This window comes from Gracilinanus agilis, chromosome 2 (assembly GCF_016433145.1).
Source record: "Gracilinanus agilis isolate LMUSP501 chromosome 2, AgileGrace, whole genome shotgun sequence".
NCBI classification, from domain to species: Eukaryota; Metazoa; Chordata; class Mammalia; order Didelphimorphia; family Didelphidae; genus Gracilinanus; species Gracilinanus agilis.
The window spans coordinates 552,407,149-552,418,399 of record NC_058131.1 but is presented as its reverse complement, the minus strand read 5'-3'; the positions used below and the strand labels follow the sequence as shown (position 1 = coordinate 552,418,399).

General features: G+C 44.0%; 1 protein-coding gene across 1 annotated transcript in view; it reads right to left on the bottom strand.

The window, feature by feature from the left end:
* Nucleotides 1-10,729, bottom strand: part of LOC123237985 (myosin-6) — a 47,858-nt gene extending 37,129 nt beyond the window's left edge. Inside the window, exons 1-11 of the mRNA XM_044665241.1 lie at nt 10,589-10,729; nt 9,471-9,627; nt 9,347-9,374; nt 8,980-9,091; nt 8,529-8,621; nt 5,762-5,825; nt 4,980-5,078; nt 4,121-4,224; nt 3,862-4,000; nt 2,631-2,899; nt 843-1,013 (exon numbers count right to left, since the gene is read on the bottom strand). Coding sequence (XP_044521176.1) covers nt 843-1,013; nt 2,631-2,899; nt 3,862-4,000; nt 4,121-4,224; nt 4,980-5,078; nt 5,762-5,825; nt 8,529-8,621; nt 8,980-9,091; nt 9,347-9,374; nt 9,471-9,627; nt 10,589-10,705 — 1,353 coding nt within the window. The 5' untranslated portion in view covers nt 10,706-10,729. The remainder of the gene's footprint in view (nt 1-842; nt 1,014-2,630; nt 2,900-3,861; nt 4,001-4,120; nt 4,225-4,979; nt 5,079-5,761; nt 5,826-8,528; nt 8,622-8,979; nt 9,092-9,346; nt 9,375-9,470; nt 9,628-10,588) is intronic.
* Nucleotides 10,730-11,251: the final 522 nt, after the last annotated feature.

Sequence of the window (11,251 nt, the reverse complement as noted above, 5' to 3'; positions counted from 1 at the left end):
CCTTCCTTCCTTCCTTCCTTCCTTCCTTCCTTCCTTCCTTCCTTCCTTCTTTCTTTCCTTCCTTCCTTCTTTCTTTCCTTCCTACTTATTCCTTCTTGAAATTTTCACATGATAAGTATAGTTCCTATTCAGGAAGCTCTGGAACATTCTGGGGACCTGAGGTAGAAAGGACCTCAAGAACTCAATCCAACAATAATAAACTAGTGAGTATGGCAGTAAGCTCCTAGCTCTCTGAAAGTTTTGCTAATTCAGCAAGATTGCACTAGAGACTTCTAATTCTGTACAGAATTCACTATGAATACATTACAGATTCATCTGTTCAATCTACTCAATCATCCAGTCAATCTCGACATGTAGGGAAGTAACCGTTTCCTGAAGATAAATTACTCAGACTGTTGAAGATTGATTGCTCAATAATGGTTCATTACTCAATGGTGGTGATTACTCAGTAGGTGGTTCTGATCTACATGGAGAAAATGCAAAAGGCAGTGAAGAGTACTCAAGAGTCAGAGCAGAGAGAGAAGCCTGCTAGCTTTCCTATTTACCTTTCTCTTTAGACATGATCACCACCTAGATATCCCTGTCAAAAGATGTGCTTAGTTTCTATTTATCAGTGAACAAAGGGGACCCCTTTAGATAGTACATTTTGGTTTGGCAAAGAGACATATAATTCCTAGTTACAGACATTGATTCTGTGATTGGGTCCTCTTTTTAGGTGTTAGGGAGGCAGGGGGCACAAGGTTGTGATTCTAACTTCTTGTCCTTAGACTACGTGTTCTGACATGGACATGATGCTGTCCCTTGGTTTGGGGGCCTGGGTCAAGGGGGAAGAGACTGGGCACCTTCTCAATGAGGTCAATGCAGGCCTGCAGGTCCATGCCAAAGTCAATGAACTCCCACTCAATGCCCTCTTTCTTGTACTCCTCTTGCTCCAGCACAAACATGTGGTGATTGAAGAACTGTTGCAGTTTCTCATTGGTGAAGTTGATGCAGAGCTGTTCAAAGCTGTTGAACTGGGGTGAAAGGGAGAGAGTGGGACAGGTCAGTCACTTAGCCAATCAGTGAATATGGTATAGATGTGGGATAGGAAAGGCACAAGATTTTCATTGGGGTGGTGTAGCAGATCATGGAAGACTTGCTATATTAGAAAGAAGAATTGCTTGGAGTGTTGAGACACCCTGATCCTAGTTCTAGCTCTGACACTAGCTATGTGAACTGAGGCAAATGCCTTCTCTCTGGGCCTTAGTAAAAAGAAGGAGTTGGACTATTTGCTGTCTAATTTTTCTCTTTGAGGTCTGACAGTGTCTGATTCTAAGCATGTATTGGAACCTATGCTGTGCTCATTGCTACAAAGGCAAATGTGTGATTAAAAGACAAAATCCCTTCCTGAAGGGAGTTTCTAATTCAATTGGGGATCAGAAAAAGAGGAAAAGGTCCTATATGTATGAAAATATTGATAGCAATTCTTTTCATAGTAGCAAAACACTGGAAACTAAGGGGGTACCCATTAATTAGGGGAGAGTTGAACAAATTATGTAGTATGTGATTATTGTGTTGTGAAAAATGAGATGGTTTTAGAGAAACCTAGGAAGACTTGTCTGACCTGATGCAGCGCGAAATGAGTGGAACCAGGGGAAAAATTTATACAATAACATCATTGAAAAGATGAATGATTTTGAAAGACTTAAAAACATTGAAAATAATGTTTAAAAACATAATGATCGGGGCAGCTGGGTAGCTCAGTGGATTGAGAGCCAGACCTAGAGACGGGAGGTCCTGGGTTCAAATCCGGCCTCAGACACTTCCCAGCTGTGTGACCCTGGGCAAGTCACTTGACCCCCATTGCCTACCCTTACCACTCTTCCACCTATAAGTCAATACACAGAAGTTAAGGGTTTGGAAAAAAAACCATAATGATCCATTATGATTCTAGAGGAACAATGATGAAAAATTGCTTTATACTTCCTGACTAGCAGATGATATCCTAATAGGCAAAAAGACGCACATTTTCGACATAAGAATATGGATATTTGTTTGATTGTGTATATTTTACAAAAATTTTATTTGCCCTGGTTGGAAAGAAGAAAAATTATGTTTTATAACTGAAAAAATTATAATAAAAACCAACAATTAGGGAGATTATTCTAACACACACAAAACAATTAGAGAGCCAAATAAAGCAGTCTGGCTTAATCAAGGCTTACCAGTGTATGGTGGAATATAGGTACAATAAAAATTTAGAGATTGGGTCAATCAATGTGGGCTGGAACAATTGACAAAGGCTCCTTGGAAGGGGTGGCACTTGAATTAGGGCTTAAAAGAAAGTGTGTTGGGGAAGTTAGGTAGTACAGTAGATAGAGCACCAGGCCTGGAGTCCAGAGGACCTGGGTTCAAACTTGGCTTTAGATATTTCCTAGCTGTTTGAACCTGGGCAAGTCACTTAACCCTGATTGCCTAAAGCCCTTGCCTCTTCTGTTTTAGAAGTGTTACTCAGATAGAAGGTAAGGATTAAAAAAAAAACAAAAAACCTTACCAAGGTAAGATGTGGCATTTCCTGCTCCTAGGCTAGCACTGTTACTGGGCTCATCTATAAATCAGGCTTCCACCCCACCCCAGGGCTCCCAACTCACATCAAAGATCTCAAAGCCAGCAATGTCGAGGACACCAATGAAGTACTGGCGTGGCTGTTTGGTCTCCAGCGTGGCATTGATCCGAACCACCATCCAGTTGAACATCTTCTCGTAGACAGATTTGGCCAGGGCCCCAATGGAGTAGTTCACCTGCTGGACACTCTGGCCTTTGGTGACGTACTCGTTGCCCACCTTCACCCGAGGGTGGCACAGTCCTTTCAGGAGGTCAGCTGAGTTCAGCCCCATGAGGTAGGCTGACTTGTCAGCATCTAATGGAAAAAGAAAGAGTTGAACATGCTCTCCTTTGCCAAGAGATCCCCAAATGGAGTCATGAAGAGTCAGACAAAACTAAGCAGTAACAACAAAGTCTTCTCTAATAGCACCTAGCATCCAAGGTTGTTGTGAGGATTAAATGAGATATTTGTAAAGCACTTAGCCCAGTGCCTGGCACTTAATAAATGCTTCTTCCTTCTCTCCCTAAGGAAACTGTAAGCTGTTCGAGGACTAAGACCACAAGTTATGTTTCTTTCATATATTCCACAGAGCCCAACAATGCAGGGCACATAGGAAGCACTCAGTTGGAATGTGCTGGTAGGACGATTGGCTGGCCTCAAACTATCAGGCTCTTCTACCTACCCATTTGATCTTCCCAAAGCCCTATCTGGCATTTATCAATTTTTTAAAATGAAAGGAATTCAAACAAGTTTAAAATTAAACAAATTTAATTGCCCTGGGCATCATCGATTCTCATAGGGATTATAAAATTCTCCCCCTCAAATTCTTATATTTAAATGTAAGAAAATTTGCTTAAATTTCACTGTAAGAATTTAGGGGGAGAATTTCATAATTCCTGTGAGAATCCATGATACCCTAGGACAGAATTTCTCAACCTGGGATATGTGAATTCTCAACCTGGGATAGTTTCTTTTGTAAACTAAGCTTACTGGAGCTATTAAAGTAGAGACTGGGAATGGTCACAACAAGACTGTGAAGTTGAAAATTATGTGAATATCTGTAGTTCTCGTTTTTGACCCAACACCCTTAAATACTCTCTCTGTGAGTCTCTTTCTATCTCTCTCTGTCTCTGTCTCTCCCTCTTTCTCTCTCTCTGTAAGTCTTTCTCTGTCCCGCTGTCTCTGTCTCTCCCCCTCCCTCCCTCCCTTCCCTTTCTTTCATCCCTCCCTCTCCCTTCCTGCCCTTGATTCAATGTTCTCCCATTGTTCCCTCGCACCTTCTGTGCCATCTGGTTCTGCCTGCTCCTCCCTCTGCTTCTGCTTGAACTTCATGTTCCCATAATGCATGATGGCCCCTGTCAGTTTGTAGACCCCAGCTTTCTCTTCTGCTGTGAAGCCCAGGACATCAAAGGCACTCTGGGTGGGTGGGGAAATGGGGATGGGAAGAGGAAACGCAATTTAATTTCACAGTGAAGTTCTGGAGCATTTCAGCATCTCTGTATATCTCCATTCCAATCCCTGCTCCCACCCACTCACATCAGTGGCCAGGAGCTCCTCGGAGTCATCGATGGAGGCCACCGACACCTCCCCCTGGGACACGAAGGCGTAGTCATAGGGGTTGTTGGTGATCAACAGCATGTCTGTTTGGGACATTAGTTAGGATGAAGAGGAGAAAAGGAAGGAAAGCAGAAGAGAACACAAAATGACCAGAGGAAGGGCAGGGAGAAAAGTCAAGGAGTAGTTAAGGATAAAGAGTTGGAAAGGGAATTGGAGAGAGAGAATGACAGAAGGAAAGGGGATTAACAGAGGGGAGGGGACCCAAGGAGGGAAAAATAAAGGATACAGATGAAGAGAGGGGCCAGAAAGAGAATGGAACAGTGAGAGATGGGAAAGGAAAGGAAGAAGGGGAAAAGAGGAAACAAATGAAGATGAGATTTAAAAAGGGAGAGGGAAAAAGAGGAAGATATGGGCGAGGAACGGGAAGGGAAGAGAATGGAGAGAGGAGGAGGAAGAGAGAGAGCGGGAGAAAGGAAGGGAGAGAGGGGAAAGAAGGAGAGAGGGAAAGAGAAGAAAAATAGAGAAGAGATTTTAAAAGAGGAAGATAGGAGAGAGGAATGGGAAGGGAGGAAGAGGTGGAGGAGAGAGAGGGGAGAGAGAGAGAGACAAAGAGAGAGAGACAGAGAGAGAGAGTAGAAAAAGCAAGTGAACAAGGAGAGTACGGAGGGAATAACATGAGGAGGAAGAAAGAGAAGAACCATTGAGTGAGTGAATTAGTGTCTAAGTATTTGAAGACCATCCTTCCCACCTCCCCACTCCTCAGAAGCCTTCAACTCTCCCCTCCCTTGAACTGAATGTGTGTGTGTGTGAGAGAGAAAACTCAGGGGCTGAGCTTTACCCAGAAGCTCTGGCTTCTTGTTGGACAGGATCTGGTAGAAGATGTGGTAGTTTCTTTCTGCTTTTAGCTGGAAGATAACTCGGGACTTCTCCAGGAGGTCTGAGAAGAGGCAAAGAAGATTAAGAAAGTGTGCGAGGGGCAGCTGGGTAGCTCAGTGGATTGAGAGTCAGGCCTAGAGACGGGAGGTCCTAGGTTCAAATCCCGCCTCAGAAACTTCCCAGCTGTGTGACCCTGGGCAAGTCACTTGACCCCCATTGCCCACCCTTACCACTCTTCCACCAAGGAGCCAATACACAGAAGTTATGGGTTTAAAAAAACAAACAAAGAAATTGTGTGAAACGTGACAAAGAAAGGAAGAGAAAACAAGAAAGACAGACAGAGGGAAACTGAGACTCAATGATGGAGAGACAAATAGAAGGTGGGGGAACAGAGTAACAAAGTCATACAGAGCCAGAAATGGAGATAAAGATAGAGCCAGGTGGAGATGTGGGGCAGTTGGGAAATATAGAAATAAGGAGGATGGGAGATAATGGCATATAGAGAAAAATACAGAAGCAGTGATAGAAGGACAGGGAGATACTAGAAAAATGATGCAGAATGAGAGCTGGATAGGTTGGGAGATAGAGAGAAGATGAGCCTCAGACACAGAGGCAGAATTAGAGATTGTATGATTCAGAGGGCCAGAGAGCCTGAGAATTACAGAGAAAGAATTAGGGAAGCTGCAAAGTTGATGGAGACAGGCAAAGGCAAGCAGAAGAATTTGAAGGGAATCAATCACTCACAAGTCTCTATGTCAGCTGATGCCAACTTTCCTGTGGCTCCAAAGTGAATCCGGATAAATTTTCCCTGAAGGATGGAGAAGAAGAGGGTGGGGATGGGGAGAGGCAGAAGGGAAGGCAAATCATCAGGAGGGGCTGTTATGATTTTCCTCTCTGTTCTCCCACACAAACCCTGACTGTACCTATCATGTACTGTTTGGCCTTGAGCAAGTGAAAATAACAACAAATGATACCCAGACCCACCTACCACTTAGGGAGCAGTGTGTTAACCAATGTGGAAGAGCTTTGGAAACAAAGTCATTGGATAGAACTTTGGGCCTGGAGTCAGGAAGCCTTATCTTCCTGAATTCAAATATGAACTCACTCAGTGATCCTGGGCAAGTCATTTAAACTGTTTGCCTTAGTCCCTCATCTGCCAAATGAGCTGGAGAAGGAAATGACAAACTCTTTCAGTGTCTTTGTAAAAAAAAAAATCCCAAATGGAAAGGCAGCTGGGTGGCTCAGTAGATAGAGAGCTAGGCCTAGAGATGGGAGGTCCTAGGTTCAAATCTGGCCTCAGACACTTCCTAGCTATGTGACCCTGGACAAGTCACTTGACCACCATTGCTTAGTCCTTACCACTCTTCTGCCTCGGAACCAATACATGGTATTGATTCTAAGATGGAAAGTGAGAGTTAAAAAAAAAAAGAAACTAAGTCATTACTAGGCATGATATTCTGAGCTAGAATCATCTCCACTTCAGGGCAAATATCTCAAGGAAATTATAGAGAAAAAAAGGAGGTCACTATATACCAAAGTATTTTCAGTCACACTTTTTTGTAGTAGCCGAGAAATAGATACCAAGTAGATGCCCATTAAAGGGGTGGGGAAGAGATGGCTAACCAAATTGTGTTACATAATAGAATATTGTGCCATAAGAAGGTACAGTGGACAGAGTGCTGGGCCTAGAGTCAGAAGACCTGAATTCAAATATGACCTCAGGCACTTACTGGCTGTGTGACCCTGGGTAAGTCACTTAACCCTTTTTTGCTTCAGTTTCCTCATCTGTCAAATGAGTTGGAGAAGGGAATGGCAAACCGCTCTGGTATCTTTGCCAAGAAAACCCTAAATGGAGTCAGAAAGAGTTGGTCATGACTGAAACAACTGACCAACCAAAAGATGCTCATTGAAGAGGTAGGGTGGGGATGGCTGACCAAATCGTGGAATATAATAGAATGTCCTTATGCTATAAGAATGAGTAATAGGACATATTTAGAAAACCATGGGAACCCATACGAGCTAATTCAAAGTGAAGTAAGCAAAATCAGGAAAACCATATGGACAAGAACAACAATGTAAATGGAAGGAACAAAAAAAAAAAGAAAGAAATTGAATGCTGTGTAATTATAATGACCAAGACTGGCCTCAGGGAAAAGCTGAGAAAAATGAACCTTCCTTCCTTCTTTCCAGAGATGGGGAAAAGAGTTCTCATGTTGTAATGAGTTCAAGTCTTGACTTTAAACAAATCACTAACCTCTCTGGTCTCAGTTTCCTTGTCAGTAAGGTGAAGAGATTGGATGAGAAGACCTCCAAGATTCCTTCTAGATTTAAATCTATGATCCTAAGTGTTGATAAGTTTTTCTGAACTTCCTCTTTCCTTTTATTTATTTTTATTTTTTAGGAGGCAAACAGGATAGTCATTGTTATTCCAATTTTACCAAACTATCCATCTGTCCATTTCTCTCTTTCTCATTCTCTCTTTCTCTGTCTCTGTCTCTCAAATTAAATCTTTGTTACAAGGAATAGTTTGTTGGGGATGAGGGAGCAGAATGATATATTTGGAAATAAAGTTCATGTAAAAAGAAAAGAAAAATAAAGATGGAAGAAAATAAAATCACTAGAGGAGTATGTGCTTTTATGATCACCCCCCAATTTCTTGCATGTACATTATTTACTTTTCAGCTGTGATCCAGAGCCTTCCATGTCTCCATTTTCATCTAGGTCCTAGAATACTGATAGCCAGACTGAGTTTGGAAAGGCAGCTCCAATCAATGTGTTACAAAATAGAATTCATATGTTTGGGGACAGGGCTGGGACCTGTGTTTTATCAGCATAGGGAACTCTCACCTGAGGAAAATCCCCTTACAAATTCCCCGTGGCATCTTTTGTGCAACTTAGTCTTAGCTTCCTAGAATTGAGAAGTTAAATGACTTGCTCAGGATCAGTCTATATTGGTATCAGGATTTGAACCTAGGTCTGCCTGGATCCAAGAACAATTGGATATCTATTGTAGTGGGTTGCCTCTCCAAAACTTATATAGTGGTAAAAAAAAGTCCTTACTTTCTGTCTTAGTAAAAACTCTAAGAAAGAAGGATAAGGTCTAGGCAAATGTGGTTAAGTGACTTGCTCAGGGTCACGCAGCTAGGAAGTATCTAAGGCCTTGAACTCAGCTCCTCCTGATTTCAGGTTTGGGGCTCTAGCCAATGTGCCATCTAGCCACTCCCTTATAAAATGCTTTAAAGTATGCAAAATGTTTGCCTCACAATCACACTGTGAAGTCAGTAACTGCATATTATTGTTAACCTCATTTTAAAGACGAGGAAACTGAGGATCTCAGAAATTAAATTGTTTCTCCAAAATCTTGAAGCTAAAAAGTATTTGATGACATATTTGAGTTCAGGTGCCTGACTCTAAGTTTAGCCTCAGACTGAACAATCCAGTGCTCTGTGCTAACTGGATCTCTTTATTAGGTGAGGTTATGAGAATTTATGGTTTGGTCAATATTACTTACAAAGCGAGAAGAGTTGTCATTCCTCACTGTCTTGGCATTTCCAAAGGCCTCCAGAGCAGGGTTGGCCTGGATGATTTGATCCTCCAGGGTTCCCTGTAGAAAGAGGAGACCCATCCCAGCAAGATGTCATCCTCCCAGTTTTGACTAGGTCTGTTGGGGTTGAAGAGGCTTAATTGGAGGTGTTGGGTGGGTGAATGTCTGGGCCATAGGGGTCATGGGACTGGAACTGAGGATGGGTAGACTGGGCTCCCATCTACTGCCCTACCTGCAAAGAGATTTTGCCTTCTTTATGCCTCTTGCAAGGATAGGGGAGGTTAGCCTGTGGATTCTCCAATCATTTACTTTTAAATGACAGGATGACTTATCCTGAGCGGTTCCCTCAGGGTAGTAGAGTCCTAGAGTCTAGGGCCAGCCTGTTTTATTCCCCAGGAATCTGTGTCCCCATGGGTACCTTGTTGGCACTGGCGCTGTCCTTCTTGCCACGGTCCCCGATGGCTGCGATGCTGGCAAAGTACTGGATGACACGTTTTGTGTTCACAGTCTTCCCTGCCCCAGATTCTCCGCTGGAGGGAATAGCAGCTAATGAGAACCAGTACTCGGACTATCCTCTCATCTGAGCCTGCCCCATTCTCTTCCAATCTTATCCCAGAATTCTATTGATTATAGTCTTGACTTGCTTGAGAATCATCACTTGGTTCCCTCCATATTCTCTTGGAGATACCCTCTTTTCTCCCAATACTCTGGTTTTCTCCCTGAAACCCACCCACTCCCAAGAGGGAAATGGGTGTGCTTGGGTTAGGGGGCAGATGGAGACTCACGTGATAAGGATAGATTGGTTCTCCCGGTCTGGAAAAGAAAAGAGGAAGGAAGGAGAGGTTCAGGATGCTGAAGCATGAGAGATTGGAAGGAGCAGAGAGGGTTCCTCGCTCAGGGGTCTCTCACCTGTCAGCATGTACTGATAGGCGTTGTCAGAGATGGAGAAGATGTGGGGTGGAGCCTCACTCCTCTTTTTGCCCCTGTAGGCAGCAACCACCTCTGCGTTGTACACTGGCAGCCACTTGTAGGGGTTGACGGTGACACAGAAGAGGCCGGAGTAGGTCTGTAGCAGAGAGAGAGAGAGAGACAGACAGAGATTCAGAGAGACAGACAGACAAAGAGATTCAGAGAGACAGAGAGAGACAGAGAGATACAGAGACATAGAGAGAGACAGAGATTCAGAGAGACAGAGAGATTCAAAGAGGAAGACAGACAGAGAGATTCAGAGAGACAGAGGCAGAGAGAGACAAGACAGAGATTCAGACACAGAATCAGAGAGACAGAGATAGAGAGAGACAGACAGACAGAGATTCAGACAGAGAATCAGAGAGACAGAGCCAGAGAGACAGAGATAGAGGGAGACAGGCAGACAGAGATTCAGACAGAGAATCAGAAAGACAGAGCCAGAGAGGCAGATCCAGAAAGGCAGAGACAGACAGACAGAGATTCAGACAGACAGACAGAGACAGATACAGAGACACAGAGAGAGACAGAGATTCAGACAGAGAGACTCAGAGAGACAGATAGAGAGATTCAGAGAGACAGATAGAGAGATTCAGACAGACAGAGTAGGGTCAGAGACCTCATAAAGATGTGTGAGTGAAGGCAAAAGGGAAGGAGAGAAGTTTCACAGATGTTTTCCTGTGTCCGTGTGCTTGTATACAAGACTGAGCAGAGTGTGTGTGTGTGTGTGTGTGTGTGTGTGTGTGTGTGTGTGTGTGTGTGTTAGGGGTTGAAGGAGGGATTGGCAGAAGCCCCCAGGACTCCTGAACTTAGAGATGGGACTGGCTTTCCTCTAGCCCTCCCTAAGATGGGAGCTGATTCTCAGCCACATGTCTTGAATACCTCCACAGCTGTCCGGAGCTTAATGTGAGACATATTGACAGATAGGAAACAGGGGTCGTGTCTCATTTTGGTTCCCCTTTGGGATGATTTAACCCTTTAGCTTGGGTTGATAGAAGACTGCCGGTGTAACAGGATGCCCTGGTCTGGATCATGTAACCCCTCCAGCTGTGGGTACTCACATAGATCATCCAGGCTGCGTATCGCTCCTTGAGGTTGAAGAGAACGGCAGGCTCGTGCAGGAAGGTCAGCATGGCCATGTCCTCGATCTTGTCGAACTTGGGGGGGTTCTGCTGCATGACCTGATCCTCTTTCACTGTCACCGTCTGGCAGGGAAGTAGAGCTCCGATGTGACACCGGTGACCCCTCCGTCTGCCCACCCTAACTTCTTTTGCCTGGCTCTGCTTCTAACGGTCTGTGGGCATTACAGCTGATGGCGTCCCTCCCTGAGCATCTTCCATCCGAGGCTCTTGCTTTAGCTTGATACCTCGGGCCTTGTCTCTCTCACAAAGTCATTCTGGCTCCTCCCTGCCGATCTGCTGACCCACAGCTCTTTCCTACCTCTCCTGCCTTCTCTGTCTGTCCCTTTCCTATACTTTTCTTAGGGCCTTAGCTCTTCTTCTCCTTGTCCAGCTCTAGATTGTACATTCCAAGTCTTCTGATCCCAATCCAGCGCCATCCTGATTAAGTGTAGTTGTGGGTTAGCTCTGTTGATCAGTCCCTAAATAAACTGTTTCTCTTTGTCATATTTTATGACCAGAGGTTGTATGTCTAACACTGGTCATATAAATATCTGCCTATTGTCATTGGGAAGATAGAATTAGAAGTTTGAACAGCTCCGTGCA